The 18,347-nt window shown below is 46.4% G+C and overlaps 2 protein-coding genes across 4 annotated transcripts; both read left to right on the top strand.

The window, feature by feature from the left end:
- Nucleotides 1-1,700, top strand: gstr (glutathione S-transferase rho). The gene is made up of 5 exons (XM_084454904.1): nt 1-251; nt 518-583; nt 685-790; nt 880-998; nt 1,090-1,700. Exons 1-5 carry the CDS (start codon nt 84-86, stop codon nt 1,306-1,308), a joined length of 678 nt encoding a protein of 225 aa, XP_084311030.1. The 5' UTR covers nt 1-83; the 3' UTR covers nt 1,309-1,700.
- Nucleotides 1,701-2,978: 1,278 nt separating this feature from the next.
- mrpl24 (mitochondrial ribosomal protein L24) lies at nt 2,979-7,316 on the top strand. 3 transcript variants are annotated; one of them, XM_084455621.1, is made up of 6 exons: nt 2,979-3,017; nt 3,517-3,703; nt 3,818-3,913; nt 4,964-5,067; nt 5,206-5,336; nt 6,743-7,316. In XM_084455621.1, the coding sequence occupies exons 2-6, from the start codon at nt 3,521-3,523 to the stop codon at nt 6,877-6,879; spliced, it is 651 nt and encodes a 216-aa protein (XP_084311747.1). In that variant the 5' UTR covers nt 2,979-3,017; nt 3,517-3,520; the 3' UTR covers nt 6,880-7,316. The 3 variants fall into 3 exon arrangements, with proteins under 3 accessions (XP_084311747.1, XP_084311746.1, XP_084311748.1); XM_084455620.1 differs by having other exon boundaries at nt 2,981-3,017; nt 3,493-3,703; XM_084455622.1 differs by having other exon boundaries at nt 3,005-3,050.
- Nucleotides 7,317-18,347: the final 11,031 nt, after the last annotated feature.

Raw genomic sequence — 18,347 nt, forward strand, 5'->3', positions numbered from 1 at the left:
TAGCGTGCTTGCATGCTTGTATACACTATTCGCCCACTAAGTAGCCTATTGTTTCACTCCGACCAAGGGTTGAATTGAAGATAATGGCCAATAACATAACTTTGCTGTGGGGGGCTGGCTCTCCTCCGTGCTGGCGGGTAATGATCGCGCTGGAGGAGAAAAACCTGCAAGGATACAACCAGAAACTGCTGTCTTTCGATAAAGGAGAACACAAGTCCCAGGAGGTTCTGGACCTCAACCCAAGAGGACAGGTATCAGCAAAACCTCATTAACGACCTCTGAAAAGTTGGCTACCTGAATCTGCCTCTTGTTGAGACACATCTTAATGCACCTACAATAAGCAAAATGTGAAGAGACGTGATACATTTTCCGACCCCATTTTGAGCATGTGAACTATTCTATAATAAAAATATGTATGGGCATACTAATGGCTAAGGTAGATCGCTACCAAATACCTATATCTTTCACATTATAAAGAAAAGTGTCATGCCATCATCACCGGTCTCCTCTTTTCCAGCTTCCTGCTTTCAAACATGGGGACAACACAGTGAACGAGTCCTATGGAGCATGCATGTACCTGGAGGTAGCCGACCGCAGGAGCTCGACTGAATTTGATTCTGTCAGTAGATTAGGCTTCATTGTGTTCTGTACCACATGCGATGTCCCGTCGTTCTCTTTTCACAGAGCCAGTTCAAGTCCCAGGGGACCAAGTTGATCCCTGATGGCCCAGCAGAGCAGGCACTCATGTACCAGCGCGTGTTTGAAGGCCTCACTTTGAGCCAGAAAATAGGTAAGACACACGCAGACACACCAAATCATGCATACGCACACACACACACACACACTCACTCATGCATGAGTCTTTGTGCTCTTCCTAAGGTGACGTGATCTACTATGACTACCGTGTCCCTGAGTCTGAGAGACTCGACTCCGCACAGAAGAGGAACCGAGAAGCACTCGCCGCAGAACTCAAACTGTGGGACGGTTACCTGCAGAAGGTACAACACAGCACACACACACACACACACACACACACACACACACCTGCCGCCTAATCTAAAATGTTGCTGGTGTCTGATCTGCTCCCAGATGGAGGTGGGATCTTACCTGGCTGGAAAGGCCTTCTCAATGGCTGATGTTACCGTCTTTCCAAGCATCGCCTACGTCTTCCGCTTTGGTCTGTGTGCAGAGCGCTACCCCGGGCTGGGTCAGTACTACGCCCTGCTGAAGGACAGGCCTAGTGTTGAAGCCACCTGGCCCTCACACTGGCTGGACAATCCAGGAAAAGACACACTCAAGGACCTCTGAGATGCACACACACACTGACACACAAACACAGAAATAAGGGTTCCTTATGCTAATAGGGGTGCAGAAAGTATAAAAGTTGGGGAAAGATAAAAGCAATCAAGCACTATAGACGATCCATATAGATGTCCTGAATAAAGGTGGTGTCAGCAATATTTCCAGTCACCTGATCATAACTAGAGAACTATGTACTGGGACCTATTAGTCCCCTTTAATGTTTATTTTGCCGCAGAGCTTTGTGAAAAGTGACAGGTGGCTTCAAGGTGATGGTAGTTTCATTTAGTAGTATGAAGCAAATACTAACTCATACAGTACTGTATCACACAAGTGTTAACCACTGTACTTTCAATGATTATGTGCATCTGACAATGTTATGGAATGATGCCCTGTTTTTTACATGAATGGTGTCCTAATAAACCATCAAAACAAATGACTTGTGTTATTTACTACACTGAGGTATAATGCAGAATCAATTGACCTCTGATTTATGCACCAAAGTGGACGTGACTAAGATTCAGGTTGATAAGAGCTAAAAGATGCGATAACACTTATCAGTGTGCAGTATAGTCTCGTGCTGTACTATAGATCTGGTTCTTTCACCGTCTGTGCTGTTGAATGTACGGCCATGGCTGAGAGCATGACTTTGCTGTGGGGGGCTGGATCTCCTCCATGCTGGCGGGTAATGATCGCGCTGGGGGAGGAAGAACCTGCAAGGCTACAACCAGAAACTGTCCGTAGAGCGCTACCCCGGGCTGGGTCAGTACGTAGAGCGCTACCCCGGGCTGGGTCAGTATGTAGAGCGCTACCCCGGGCTGGGTCAGTACGTAGAGCGCTACCCCGGGCTGGGTCAGTACGTAGAGCGCTACCCCGGGCTGGGTCAGTACGTAGAGCGCTACCATGGGCTGGGTCAGTCCGTAGAGCGCTACCCCGGGCTGGGTCAGTACGTAGAGCGCTACCCTGGGCTGGGTCATTACGGGCTGGGTCAGTACGTAGAGCGCTACCCTGGGCTGGGTCAGTACGGGCTGGGTCAGTACGTAGAGCGCTACCCTGGGCTGGGTCAGTACGGGCTGGGTCAGTACGTAGAGCGCTACCCTGGGCTGGGTCAGTACGGGCTGGGTCAGTACGTAGAGCGCTACCCCGGGCTGGGTCAGTACGTAGAGCGCTACCCCGGGCTGGGTCAGTACGTAGAGCGCTACCCCGGGCTGGGTCAGTATGTAGAGCGCTACCCCGGGCTGGGTCAGTACGTAGAGCGCTACCCCGGGCTGGGTCAGTACGACTCCCTGTTGAAGGACAGGCCCAGTGTTAAAGCCACCTGGCCCCCACACTGGCTGGAGAGTACGGGATCAGACACTCAAATATCTCTGAGAAACACGCACACACACACACACACGGTTAAATGCCTTTTCTCTGTGTATTGATTTTTGAAATAAGTTTTAAAGTAAGACTCAAGTTGTGTCACAGGCTGTTTTAATGTTTCAGTAAAGATATGTTTACTATGTACAGTATGTTTAAATTCTAGCCCACTCAATAGGTTACGTCCTTGCCTAAAGTGTTAAACAAGTGGTATTGTACTCGTCTTTAGGCTGTTGTGTATACTCCGACCTGTTAGGGGCAGCAATGAGCCTTCTGTTTGCCAGAAAAGGCCAAACTTCACCAGAAGAAGAAAGGTCAAAGTTGAGCTGTTTACGCGTGTGACATTGACAACAAGAGTGGTAAGACTACCTCACAGAAAACACTGCACCACTGTGAGTGAGCAGCATAGTGCATGTGTATTTTATTTAGCTAGCTAACACTATGCACCATCGAAGCGACGCTGTGTTACTCGTAACGTTATGTCGTTTCGTTGTGACTGCTGTTACTCGTTAGCTAGCCTAGCTAGATAATGCATGAAGGCTAGCTATCAGTGTGGAGATCTCTCTCTGGCACACAGGTATCTAGCCTTTTTGCGACCAGCCTAGACTTCTTGCCCTTCTTCTCCTCTCCTCTCCTCTATCTCTGGCACACAGATAGCTAACGATAGCACTGTTATTTTAGAGGAGTTATAATAGTGATAGGCCTACAAAATAACTAGACTAACGTTAGCTAGCGTTCAGCCCAATCATTAATCCACAGTTTCAATCCACAGATTATTTGCTGCATCTATTATGACTGACTAAGCTTATTTAAGGATGTCCATTCCTTCTCTAGACCATTTGCACACTGTCTTGCCAGGACTATGCGGTTGACGGCAGTCCTATCAATGGCTGCCAAGGCAGCTTTCCCTAAAGACTACCGGTACGGTACGAGTCGGCCTTGGACAGTGGCTGCCCAGAGGCTCAACCCACCAGGCAAGAAGAGGAGGAAGGTGTTTGTAGAGCCTATAGCTAGTGAAGACTGGTCTGTTTTCAAAGGGGACACGGTAAGTGGTCATCGATAGTCTAGGACTTTGAAGAGGAATCAGCCAAGGATTCTTGTTGTCTTCAAATGATGTTTTGTGTCTGCAGCATTATCCTTTTATCCCTGTCATCACCAGGTTGAAATAGTGTCTGGGAAGGACAAGGGGAAGCAGGGCAGAGTCACCCAGGTCTTCAGACACAGAAACTGGGTCATCCTGGAGGGACTGAACACCGTAAGAGTCCCAGACAAAACATGAACAAACACCCAACACATCGAGGTACAGATACACCAACCTGACATCAAAGAACTAATGGCGCTGAAGGGCAACTGTTGCGTTGCCTCACGTCCCCTGTGTCGGGGCAAAACAGCCAAACTACAGCCAATGGGCAACAAGCGTGTTCATTCTGCACCTGCGTTTTCTTTTGTCAATCACTGTGTTTCTTGATGTTTTTAATCTAGCGTTATTTTTTAGGGTTAGGGATTTGAGACTAGATCTCACCACACCTTGAAACAGAGGGGATGTACAGTTGTATCTGGCACGACAGTCTCTTTTCCATGTGAGTCAGAACAATGGCATTTTGTGTGTCAATCAAACGAAAAATGTACAGAGAGGAGGTGTGTTAGCGGAGCAACGTTTGTTTGATAAACCAGTCTCCCAGCTTTCAAGAGAAACACTTCAGAATCAGCTTTACCAGGAGGGCGATTCAGTTTCAGCTAGACGGTAGCCAGTTATCTGTTCAGCAGTAGCCCTAAGTGATGGTTACAGAAATGTATTTGTCTTCATCACATTTCTTAATCCATATATTTCTATAGCCTAACATATTAGGTTAATTCCTTCCCCTAGTATGTTAGACTATATGAGCTGTTACTGAAGCCTACATGTTATATATGTGTTTCAATACTAGGAGTTGGGCTACTGTAGGTCACTCCCGTCATTTCTGTAACAGACAATTTTGTCCCCGACGTGCCCGCTCGCTCCGAGGACGATTCAACATGCTCAGTTGTCCCGACTCATCCCAAAAATCCTCCTCCGTAGCCGGGACACACTGCACCAACTCAACACACCGACACTCATGGGTGTTCACCAAAGCCGATTATCAGCCCAGTGTGTCAGGGGTTATAGGTCATCTGTTTGAGAACGACTGGAGCGATGCATGACAACGAGTGGGTTATTGCGGTTTCATCTCATAAATATATCTAAAATATCTCATCAACTTCTGAAGGGCAATTTGGAGAAGCTTTGCAAAACACCAAATATGAACACATGATCTTTCTGTCTTAGCATTACAGATATATAGGCAAATCAGGGGACTACCGGGGGACCTACATGGCCAGCGAGGCTCCCCTTCTACTCCGGGACATCGCCCTCGTCGACCCCACTGACAGGTAAGCAGGAGGAGCACTGTGTTTAGGTCCTGGTGGTTGTCTGTGGAAGCTTGTGGAAAGATGGAGTCAGATATGGCAGTGTAATGTGGTTTCAGAGAAAAAATGATGATCCTGCTTGTGTACTTCTTCACTCACCAGGAAGCCCACAGAGGTGGAGTGGCGGTTCACAGAGGAGGGGGAGAAGGTCCGTGTGTCTCTCAGAACTGGACGCATCGTCCCCAAACCAGTGTTCCAGCGAAGAGACGGCATCGTACCGCAGCAATGGAAGGGTGAGTGGCCATTAGGGGAGGGAGGTAATAATGGCTGTTCATTTAAGGGGCACAGTCAGGCTTGTTTCAGTTGATATTATTTGGATGAAATGCTTAAATTCTGTGTCTAGGCACATTTGTGCGTGGCTGTAAGCCAGTGCACCTAGGATAGCGTTTGTCCGGTTACCACTCCCTCCCTCCCTCCCTCCCTCCCTCCCTCCCTCCCTCCCTCTGTTGAATGTTGACCTGCATTTCACACACCAAAATAAAGAAGGACACCAAAATCAACCCGCCGATCTCCGCTGCACAAGTAGAGTAGTGGTGAAAGCAATGGACTCCCACGCGGGAGATCGGCGTTCAAGGCTACTGTGGCGATGATTTTATGGGACTATACCCCAAAACTCCACATGTTCATCCTTTCACTCCGACGTTTACCCCTTAACTTATAGGTCAGATCCTGTCCCAACCCCAACCCACACTTCTTCCCTTATAGGTCAGATCCTTTCCCAACCCCAACCCTTATTCTAACCCAACCCACACTAGGGACTGGAAGAAGGACACCAAAACCAACCCGCAGATCTCCACTGCACAAGTAGAGTAGTGGTGAGAGCATAGGACTCCCACCCAGGAGACGGGTGTTCAAGTCCCCAGTAGGGATGACTTTATGGGACTATACCCCAAACCTCCACACGTTCATCCTTTCACTCCAACCTTTTTACCCCTTACCTAAATTCCACAAGTAGAGTAGTGGTCAGAGCATTGGACTCCCACGCGGGACATTCTCAGAGATTACCGTCTATGCTGAGCGAACTCCTCTAGTCTATATGTAGCTAAACAAATGCTTTTTACGTTTTGGAACTGATGTGTCCAGGCGACAAGACCTATCTTAATTTATCAGAAATGTTTTCATGTAATTTCAATTCACAACTATTTCAGTGGCATGACTAGCTTCCGTCCTACCAGTCCTGAACAGAAATAAGCCAGCCATGCACATAAGCCAGGCTGGACCTGGCCTGGTTAAAATCAGTGTCAGTGTAGCCGTTTCCTATATATGGGAAATGCCATAAAACTTCTAAAGGGCAAACACATCCAGTGACTCTTTTAAGATAGGACTTAGATAGACTCCTAGGATTTTAAAAAGGCCTACACACAGAATCTAAGCATTTCATCCAAATAATATCAGCTGAAACAAGCCTGACTGTGCCCCTTAAGTGCACTGGGTGAGGCAAATAGAATGTTTCCATACATAATTTGTTAATCTAAACATTATCAATAGTAATTTGTTTTTAACGCGTTTTTTTTTTTTCCATGTAGGATTTCTAGGTTATATTCTAACATAATAAACAGAAAGGCCTATACCTTTTCATTTTATTTAACTGGAAATGGCTGACCGTATCTCTCATTGGTTCTCTCCCTTCCTACTCCAGATGGTCCCAAAGACACCAGTCCAGAGGACTGTCTGGAGAAGACGCACACACCCTCGCTGAAGACCCTGGAGGAGGAAGTAATGGAGGCGCTGGGTATCCAGGAGAACAGGAGACCCAGGACATCGTACTGGTACTGAGCAGACAGTCTCTGGTACCAAGGTCACACAGCTAGGTGGGCTGTGTGGGATGTAGGCATCGTGACATCGTGCCGCATGCTGCCCAGTCGACGCTCCCAATCTGCCTCTCCCAACCCCATCTCCACAGAGTGGTCACTTCTACAGAGGAACTGTGTTACTGACCATATACTGACCACTCTGCATTGAGATGTGTGTCTGTGAGCTTCGCAGGGAAACGGTATTATTTCATTCACGTCGCCATGGACTCAATATTGGTGTTTTACCGTGTAACAAACTGATTTATTAAACATTAACAATGTTTAATGTTACTATGGCAGACATTTAACAGAAATATACTGATTCGGATCAATTGAAAAGTAAATGCTAAACTCTCTAGGGCAAAGTTCAGTTAGAATGACCAAGCCATACTATGTGCCCCTCACAACTACTGTATTTATGATTGGATCCAAGTTTGTCTCAAAATGTTTCTTTGTCACAAATAAAGGTCTGAAAGAATCGATTATACTTCTCTGGACTCAATTGTTGTCGAAGACAGTGGAGAAATAGACTCAAACAGAGATAAAGCTCTATGCATCAATTGGGAACATAATTATTGCTAAAAATGAAGAATTCATTCTTGCTTGTTGTTGAATAGTTGTTGAATAGAGGCATGTTGCCATGGCGCTAGCTGCAGTACACCAGCTCTGATCCTAGGAGCTCAACGTTTTAAGTAAATCTAAGAGAAACATGAGTCGGGATGCAAGGACTTTTCAGTCACAGGAAAACTATACAGTCAGCAACTAATTGAAGCTTAAACAACTGCGATTTGCTTCTGGCGAGGAAGAGCATTGAGATTGGAAGACAGGTTGGCAGGTAAAGCTCAGGACTTGGTCAAGGGGTTTTAAGTGTGGGATGCAGAAAATGCTGTGCCAGGAAAATACAAACAAAGCTTCCAGCTACTCTTGTTAAAAGAGATTGGAAAGGCAAACTGGACATTAATAAATGATTACTAAAATTGAGAATTGAGAAAGCTCACGCTACTTTGGCCATTCATTGTGTTAAAAATAGATGTATTATGCTTCAGGGAGCCAGGGAACAATGCTGTTTGCTATTGTAAACTGTCAGTCTAGTCTGAGTCTGTCTTTCCAGCCTGTCTGATGGAACAAGGCGAAGGACCTGGAGATCCACCAGAAGGAAATCCCTGGGTAGGGAGTGAATGAATCCCTGGGGAGGGAGTGAATCCCTGGGTAGGGAGTGAATCCCTGGGTAGGGAGTGAATCCCTGGGTAGGGAGTGAATCCCTGGGTAGGGAGTGAATGAATCCCTGGGTAGGGAGTGAATGAATCCCTGGGTAGGGAGTGAATCCCTGGGTAGGGAGTGAATGAATCCCTGGGTAGGGAGTGAATGAATCCCTGGGTAGGGAGTGAATGAATCCCTGGGTAGGGAGTGAATGAATCCCTGGGTAGGGAGTGAATCCCTGGGTAGGAGTGAATCCCTGGGTAGGGAGTGAATCCCTGGGTAGGAGTGAATCCCTGGGTAGGGAGTGAGTGAATCCCTGGGTAGAGAGTGAATCCCTGGGTAGGGAGTGAATGAATCCCTGGGTAGGGAGTGAATCCCTGGGTAGGGAGTGAATCCCTGGGTGGGAGTGAATCCCTGGGTAGGGAGTGAATCCCTGGGTAGGGAGTGAATCCCTGGGTAGGGAGTGAATCCCTGGGGAGGGAGGGAGTGAATCCCTGGGAAGGGAGTGAATCCCTGGGTAGGAGTGAATCCCTGGGAAGGGAGTGAATCCCTGGGTAGGGAGTGAATCCCTGGGTAGGGAGTGAATGAATCCCTGGGTAGGGAGTGAGTGAATCCCTGGGTAGGGAGTGAATGAATCCCTGGGTAGGGAGTGAATCCCTGGGGAGGGAGTGAATCCCTGGGTAGGGAGTGAGTGAATCCCTGGGTAGGGAGTGAATGAATCCCTGGGTAGGGAGTGAATGAATCCCTGGGTAGGGAGTGAATGAATCCCTGGGTAGGGAGTGAATGAATCCCTGGGTAGGGAGTGAATGAATCCCTGGGTAGGGAGTGAATGAATCCCTGGGTAGGGAGTGAGTGAATCCCTGGGTAGGGAGTGAATGAATCCCTGGGTAGGGAGTGAATGAATCCCTGGGTAGGGAGTGAATGAATCCCTGGGTAGGGAGTGAATGAATCCCTGGGTAGGGAGTGAATCCCTGGGTAGGGAGTGAATCCCTGGGTAGGGAGTGAATGAATCCCTGGGTAGGGAGTGAATCCCTGGGTAGGGAGTGAATCCCTGGGTAGGGAGTGAATGAATCCCTGGGTAGGGAGTGAATGAATCCCTGGGTAGGGAGTGAATGAATCCCTGGGTAGGGAGTGAATCCCTGGGTAGGGAGTGAATCCCTGGGTAGGGAGTGAGTGAATCCCTGGGTAGGGAGTGAGTGAATCCCTGGGTAGGGAGTGAGTGAATCCCTGGGTAGGGAGTGAATCCCTGGGTAGGGAGTGAGTGAATCCCTGGGTAGGGAGTGAGTGAATCCCTGGGTAGGGAGTGAATCCCTGAGTAGGGAGTGAATCCCTGGGTAGGGAGTGAATCCCTGGGTAGGGAGTGAATCCCTGGGTAGGGAGTGAGTGAATCCCTGGGGAGGGAGTGAATCCCTGGGTAGGGAGTGAATGAATCCCTGGGTAGGGAGTGAATCCCTGGGTAGGGAGTGAATCCCTGGGTAGGGAGTGAATCCCTGGGTAGGGAGTGAATCCCTGGGTAGGGAGTGAATCCCTGGGTAGGGAGTGAGTGAATCCCTGGGTAGGGAGTGAATCCCTGGGTAGGGAGTGAATCCCTGGGGAGGGAGTGAATGAATCCCTGGGTAGGGAGTGAATCCCTGGGTAGGGAGTGAATCCCTGGGTAGGGAGTGAATCCCTGGGGAGGGAGTGAATGAATCCCTGGGTAGGGAGTGAATCCCTGGGTAGGGAGTGAATCCCTGGGTAGGGAGTGAGTGAATCCCTGGGTAGGGAGTGAGTGAATCCCTGGGTAGGGAGTGAGTGAATCCCTGGGTAGGGAGTGAATCCCTGGGTAGGGGGTGAGTGAATCCCTGGGTAGGGAGTGAGTGAATCCCTGGGTAGGGAGTGAATCCCTGAGTAGGGAGTGAATCCCTGGGTAGGGAGTGAATCCCTGGGTAGGGAGTGAATGAATCCCTGGGTAGGGAGTGAATCCCTGGGTAGGGAGTGAATGAATCCCTGGGTAGGGAGTGAATCCCTGGGTAGGGAGTGAATCCCTGGGTAGGGAGTGAATCCCTGGGTAGGGAGTGAGTGAATCCCTGGGTAGGGAGTGAATGAATCCCTGGGTAGGGAGTGAATCCCTGAGTAGGGAGTGAATGAATCCCTGGGTAGGGAGTGAATCCCTGGGTAGGGAGTGAATGAATCCCTGGGTAGGGACTAGGGAGTGAATGAATCCCTGGGTAGGGAGTGAATCCCTGGGTAGGGAGTGAGTGAATCCCTGGGCAGGGAGTGACTGGTGGTGAGGAGGTTTCCCGCTACTCCTACAGTCACCTCAATTGACCTGGTTGAATATTGGAAATTAAAATGCGATGTTATTTAAACCATTACCACAAGGTGGGGGTAAAATGTCTAGCCAAGTTTGAGAAGGCTGCCACCCTCCTTAGACATAAACCTGGTATATTGTACTCAAAAGTATATTTTATCATTGGCAGTAAATAATTGTTTAAGAAAAATATGCAGAAGTATGCATCCAGTCAACTGAAGCCTAGAAACTCAAGACAGATGGACTTTAATCAATGGTATTTTTCACTGGGATGTCCTTGTGATTCACGGCCAATCAATTCTGAGCTGATGCATATTGATGTATTCATAATCTTGATGTACTGTACATGTCAACGGCCTACGAATGGATCAATTTGATCTATTTACACTCAGTGTCAAGTAGTCCAGACGGTGCTTAGATTTATAGCCCTGGGCAGCGCCTGTACCAAGCTGATCCCTGTGAACAGATCCTCACTGCAAAACCTTATCTCCAGCCAACCCGCCTCCAGATCTCATCTCCTCTTCTGTCTGCTCAGCACTTCCTCACACACTCGCTCAATGGGACACATTGTGCTCGCTCACTTTTTTTTTAAGGAGCTTTGTGTTTTCTCTTAGTCATTAACTTACTTGTTTCAGTGTGTCCTTTCATTCAGAGCCTAGCTGGTCTGCCCACTTTAGATACCCAATTTTCTTAAAAGCCAGACCCAGCACACATACACACACATACACACACACACACACACACACACACACACAAACACACACACTCAACCCATCTTGCATTTTGCACAGAGGAATACATGACACATAAGCAGGATTTCTTCACATCACACTTCATTGTGGTTGGGAGGTCCTGTGTTGAAACCTGTAATGTAAGCCCCAGCCTCAGAGATTGTGTGTGTGTGTGTGTGTGTGTGTGTGTGTGCGTGTGTTTGTGTGTGCATGCCCACCATGTGTGACTGAAAACCTGCCATTGCCCACTACTGGATATCTAATACTCCAATTTTCCTCCTCATCCACCTCTGCTATTCTGGCCTCTGGTTTCTGTTCTGTTCCTACACACACTCTGATGAGAACCACCCAGGTTTACGCTTGTGCAACCACAGCCAGAGATCACTCATACAGTATAACCACGGCCAGAGACACTCATACAGTATAACCACGGCCAGAGACACTCATACAGTATAACCACGGCCAGTCGGTGACACGAGGAATGATGTGTCACCGGTCGTATAAATGTATCATGATCTCATTCTGGTCGTCTACGTAGATCCCCTCAACGCCATACCGGCGAGCGTAACAAACCAAAGAGGTTTTGGCTGCGGCATCCCTGTCTCCTACTGTAAGTCATTCAAGCAGCGCTATTTGCTCTGGCCATTTCCTGCTCTCCCAGTTTGCCACTGCGTCTTGCGTCCCAGGAACGAGAAGACGAGTCAGCTGAAAAGCAGGCTTTGTGGTTTCTTTTAAATGGAAGGAGGAATGAAAGGGGAAAATGAATCAAGGGCTGGGTTTCTTTCTCACAGTCGCGAGAGCCGTGCTTTGGATGGGGGTGCTAGATTATGGATAGGCAGATTTCCAGCAGCAGGAAAGCTTGCTCATGGATTTACATTTGAGTGTAAGGATGTCTACAGTATGACACACCATCCTCCTCCCTCACTCCATTTCTCATTTTCTTTCTCTATCCTGTCAGTCTTTGAACCTGAGAGGAGCTATGTTAACCTTTACAATGCTTCCCGCCTTGTATTTTCCATTATGCGATTAAATGCTGGAAATGGGGATGGAAAACAACCCAACTAAACCACTAGTGAGAGATTCAGACTCTCTAGATAATAAACATGCCACCTCCTCATTATGGTGATTCACTCCTGGCCCTCCCTGACTGTAGCAACAAGCATCCCACCTGTGCGGGGGTCTGCGCGGCTCAATGCTCATTTTGGTGCCAGAGTTGTTTACTTTACCGTAACAGGATTTTGAACGGGTGATCTTGTTACCGAGGTTCAGGAGCCGTTCTGGTGCAACCCTTAAACCACACTGGCAATACCCCTCACATGTCAGCTAATGACATTCTGCGCAACCAAATTATGATGTCAAATTATGGTTATTTGAGTGGTCAGGAAATGGAACCGAGCCGTGCGACGACTTCTGTTTGGTTTGGTCTGGTTGGTTTTATTTGGTGTGGTATGCCAGGACCACCAGTGGCAGCATGGTTGCACAATGGCTCAAACTTAAAGGAGTAGTAAAGGGAAAATACATGTTTAGCCCTGTTTTAAGGTTACTTATGATCATATACAATGGTTCAGATCAAAACGTTGACAAAACTAGCACTTTTGAGAAAGTCTGATAATTGCTCTACCACCGTTTTGGTCATACAATGGATGTGGGTGGGCACCGTGAAAAATCATTAAAAAAAACATCTCAATTTCAAAGACAAGAAACTCACCGAGGTGTTAGTTGGCATTCTGACATATAATTCTACATAAAGTAAGATTCTAGTTCATCTGGAAAGGCTTTTTAAAATATATAGAACTATTTAGTCACAGCAGTCCTGAATCCCCTCTGGGGATTGATCTAAACATCTACAACGGTCACTTCAATACAAGTCAATGGATTTCATAAAATGATCAATAACACCCTACAGCAGGGGTCTCAAACTCAAATTGGCTTGGGGCCACTGCTGGTATCGTCAACTCATAGGAGGGCCACTTCAATGACTTCAACTACTACTAGGCCTAACTATAAGAATATGCAATATGTGCAATATTTTGGAAAATTTCATTTTTCATTTCCATAACTAGACTCACAACTCAGTCTCTAAATGTCGCAAGACTATTAAATAACTAACATTTCCATCATACAAATTCAAACCGGTTTCCATTCATTTGAATATATTTTAACAGTTAGTGCTGCAAATCTTTTTTCCTTGCTTTTATTTTATCTTGAATAGCCTACATTTGTACTTTATTCTGTTTTAGCTGCAAGATGCATCACTACTGTAAGCCTGCCCTGGACCTGTAGCTACTGGCATTTATTAAAGTTCAAGTTTGTTTCAATTTCTTACCAGACACTTGAATACATTTGTAGGCTACTACTCTATTTTATATATCTATCTTGAAAGACTGAGAAATTAGCCCATTAGCTGTGTGGCTCGTTTTTTCCTCTCTCCCTATGACACTGTTCTCCATGTTTAGTAATGAATAGCTCTTGACATTATATTCCTTTAGAACGGCGACTTTGTTCTTGCATATCAGGCAGGTAACATGTCCATTGAACTCCACAAAAAATACTGCAATGTCCATATTTCTTGAAACATTCCTAACGTTAGTTAACTATGAAAACAGCCTCTCGATGGCTAGCTGCATTCCGTTCATAGTTCAAAGTCGTGTGTGGATTGATTGCACCTGTGACTATGCAGCATTCACTTCACACGCTGCACACAATAATAGAATTTCACCCCACGTTTGAGCGACTTGAATTTTGCATTGTAGGCCTGCCTGCCGGCGCCGTTTACAAGAAATTATTTTGCGGGCCGGATTACATTATATTTCTGACATCATGTCGCGGGCCGGATGGAGTGGTGTGGCGGGCCGCAAATGGCCCGCGGGCCGTGAGTTTGAGACCCCTGCCCTACAGGATTCATACTTTGCAGCGAATTTGATGTCAGAACACCAACGGACACCAATTACCCCGTCGGTGAACTTCTTGTCTTTGAAATCGAGAGTTTAACATGTTTTTGAAAGATTTTTCACGGTGCCCACCCACATCCATTGTATGACCTAAACGGTGGTAGAGCAATTATCAGACTTTCTCAAAAGTGCTAGTTTTGTCAACTTTTTGATCTGAACCATTGTATATGATCATAAGTAACCTTAAAACAGGGCTAAACATGCCTTTTCCCTTTACTACTCCTTTAATAACCTTGAACTTGAACTCAAATGGCTTCTCTTTTTCTTTCCTCTTCCTTCTTCATCCTAAATTGCAGTGCAAATCTGCATCTGCAAATCTACCAGCATCTGGACTAAGGGACACAATTGCGGTCTCGGCTCCTCCCATGTGTATTTAGCTGTCCACCTGGATGCCTGAAAGGGCCAGGTCTTCAAACAGAAACCCCCTTTGTTCTCAGCTCTGTTCTTGACTAATCTCTGGTAATACAGAATCTGCCAGTGTCTCAGTGGTATAATTCCCTCTTTATGCCAGTGGGATTTGACGGCAGCTGTGGGCAAAGTTGGACTTGGTACCTTGAGAGAACGAGGGGAAGGCAGCTGGCTTCGGCTTTTGCCATCCATTGATTGGTGTGCCAGCTGGGTTCAGAGTTTTGGCCTTTGGTCCCCTGACCTGGCATGCAGACTCAATATACAATGCTACCATCATTGCTATTACAATTGCAGATCATGTCACCATTGTCATCATCATGTTGTGGGGCGGCACATAGCTTGGGAGGTAGAGCAGCCGGCTGGGGATCGTAAGGTCCCTGGTTCGATCCCAGCTCCCTGTAGTGTGCCGAAGTGTCCTTGAGCTGAGAAATACAACTCACATGCAGCATGGTGGCGCAGCACTTAGCGCTGTCCGAGTTCAATTCCCACTTGGGAAGATGTCGGGCTTTTCTGTACATAGTTTGCATGTGTTCGCAAGGGATTTCTCCCAAGAGCCCAATACAAAAAAACTGCAGAGGAACAAATGCTCTTTAGTCCTGACCCGGACTTGGACTGAGCACTTGGACTTGGTCCCCAGGCGCCACTGATGAGTCTCCCACTGCTCCTGGCTGCCCCTGGATGGGAAAATGCAGAGGACGACCAGTGACCTGAAGTTGCATGTGTGTGTTGTGTGCTGTGTTGCCGCTCACGTGTGTGTATACTTGTGTGTGCTGTTGTTGATTTAAAAATAATAATAATTACAGGACCTCCTGTAATCATAATTATTATCATGGTACTTGACTGTTGGCACAAACTCATGCAAGGTCATGCAGGCTCAATAAAAGACAGGCTCACTGAACCACTCTCACTTGCCAGAGCCAGACTTGTGGAGTTTTTATGACACACATCCTTATGACCTATGGTCTAGGCCTACCTGGTCACACTTGACAAGAACACCTGTGACCAAAAACCAGACCTTTCTACTTTGGAGTTCCCCGCCCAGAGGTCTCACAGTCTCAATGTTAAATTCCTCCAGCACCTGTCACCTCGCCACAGCATGCCGGAGGAGTTACAAAGCGCCATTCAGCATCTTGGACAGCAGCAGCCACCACAGTATTTACCCCTTGTTGACCAGAGCAACTGTAGTTCTCTGCCTGACTCCCTTTATGGTTGAGATATTATATGTTAAGCAATGTTGCTCTTGAGGGTTTTAGCAAATCAAGTGTCAGGGTGTTCATAAAAGAAACGATTTTCTATTTGCCCTCATTTTCAAGATGTCAATGGTTCAACTAAGTATAGACTGTGTTCAGAGGGACAGCGCTACAGGCTTCTTTAACTCCATCCTCTCCCCCAACTAGGCTACTGTAGGCTGCGCGTGCTGCGATTCAATATAATTTCATTGTGGCGCGCGCGTGCCGCAGCATCAGCAACTTCACTGCTGCATGCACGCGCTGTCCCCGTTCAGGAGTCTGTCAGAACAAGTGAGGCTATACGTGTCGCCTGTCTTTTACCCAATTATCTTATAGAAAACAACTTCTTATATTTTCAGTAGAGATGTAGGCCATTATCTCTACCAGATCTATGGTGAATTACGGCTGGCTAGCCTACTACGTCGCTGAAACATTCGCCACGTAGCATCCCATCCCACTACCCCCTCCTCCATCTCCTTTGATCGCCTTCTCTCTCCCTCTTGATGGAAAAAACTGGGCAGTTCAAGATTTCATATTTGCCTTCACTTTCTCAAACTCCCTCTTTTCTCCCCGTCCCTCTTTCGGTTGGACGCATCAAGCCCTATACCTGCGCAGAGCACCCGGTATCGAACGTCGCAGTGCCCTGCACGCACTGCACCAAGTGAGGGGAGCCGAAACTGAATGACTAAATTTGAATAGAAAATTATTTCTCTCTCTCTCCTTTAGCATTTGGCTGTTATCAGTAGTAGCCTAATGTTTTTGGGAAGAATGCGGTAGGTCTCAAATTCTAATTTTATTCTTTATGAATGGGCATGGTCAGACCTCTGTATGGTGCATAAAGTTTTAGTTTCCTGTTTTTAGAGTATTTTCATGTTGTTTTGTAGCCTGTACCTGACGCACTGTATCCTATACATTAAGCTGTAGGATATTGCTTTCCTTCTTTTGTGGTCCTGAAATTGTTACTGTAGCCCTACTTTATTGAAACCTCAATTCATGCTGTAGTTCGTTCATTCCTAATGTGCATTTTTAGCCAAATGATAACACATTTAACAGAAACTATAACCTACAATAATTATTTTCCTTTTTCTACACCCAAGTTTTTATAACTAAAATATGATTCACTTTGATGAATGTTCTTTCACATTCCTGAGCAATAGTCTAGGGTTTCTTCTGTGCAAGACTATAGGCGAAGGGTTTTTAAGATTGTATGCTACGACTTTTCTCTTTTTCATCTAATTCTATTGAATATCAGTGAACTCTCCTCAGGGCATTCCCCACTCATAACAAAATGTTCAGCATCCCCAACCCTCTTTCATTCCAGACTAGCTGCTCCTCATCCTTTCTCTGTACCTTCTCCCTAATCCTTTTGAATCATACTACTACCCCACTGTCATTTCCCAGTAGACCGTGGACAGAAATTGCATGCTCTCTCTCTCTTTCTCTCTCTCTCTCTCTCTCTCTCTCTCTCTTTCTCTCTCTCTTTCTCTCTCTCCCCCTCTCTCTCTCTCTCTCTTTCTCTCTCTCTCTCTCTCTTTCTCTCTCTCTTTCTCTCTCTCTCTCTCTCTCTCTCTCTCTCTCTCTCTCTCTTTCTCTCTCTCTCTCTCTACAGATTTTCCTTACCCCAGTCAGTCATGTCTTTAAACACTAGTCTAATCAATAGGGATATGCATCAGTCTTAAGAAGCCAGGGGCATCATGCAGCCTTCAAGCCAGTTAGGGGCGAGACGCAGTAGCCTACGGTGGCTCCTGTTCTGGGATGGGGTAATCTGGGATGGGGGTGCTATAATAGTCTTGTCATTGTAGGTTCATAGCATACATCCTCACTTCCTATATCACACTGCTACTCTGCACTTGAACATCACAGCTCATGTCTAGACTAGAAGTTAACAACCTATCACCAATATTTGATATCCTTTTCTTGCCAAACTTAGGTGTACGACGTTTAGTAAAAAGTTGAATTATTGGGGTCTACATTTATGATGTGGTACTATTGCTAGGATGTGTGCTTTGTGGTCACAGCAGTTGTTAAATGTCCATACTGGAGAACAGGACAGCCTTCAACACAAAATATATGTTTGCAGATGTGGTCTGACAAACAAATAATACTGCCACCACTGGTTGTGAATTTGAATGCACCTCTTCTGAAGACATAATGCTTAGTAACACACGTTTGCCACTCTTTCTATATTGCATTGGGGTGGCATACAAGATGTCAAACAGTAACTTACTTTAACAAGTGGCAATCAAAGTTAAGTTACGGCAACCGACTTTAACAATGAAAAGACAAACTACTCTTTAATGTGGACTGTAACTTCTTTGTGTAACTACTTTGCGTACTTTGCGTTTTAGCTAAACATAAACATTTACCTTGAAATATCACCTACTTTAGGTTGACTTGCAGCCAAAGTGGAGTTACCTTGTGGTGCCTGAAGGTAATGGTCTGCTAAGAAGTCGCCATTAAATAAATGAACCTTAGGACTAATGGAGCGAGGAAAGGGGACGCTTTCTCACATTGACATCAATACTGTTTATTAGTAATACAAGTAATGATAAATACTATTTATTGATAATATTTAGGTGAATTACTGACAATATGTGTATGCAGCCCCCAAATGTGGTGAGATGGGTAATCTTGTGGTATCT

The sequence above is a fragment of the Borostomias antarcticus genome (genome assembly GCF_949987555.1).
Source record: "Borostomias antarcticus genome assembly, chromosome: 21".
Classification (NCBI taxonomy): domain Eukaryota; kingdom Metazoa; phylum Chordata; class Actinopteri; order Stomiiformes; family Stomiidae; genus Borostomias; species Borostomias antarcticus.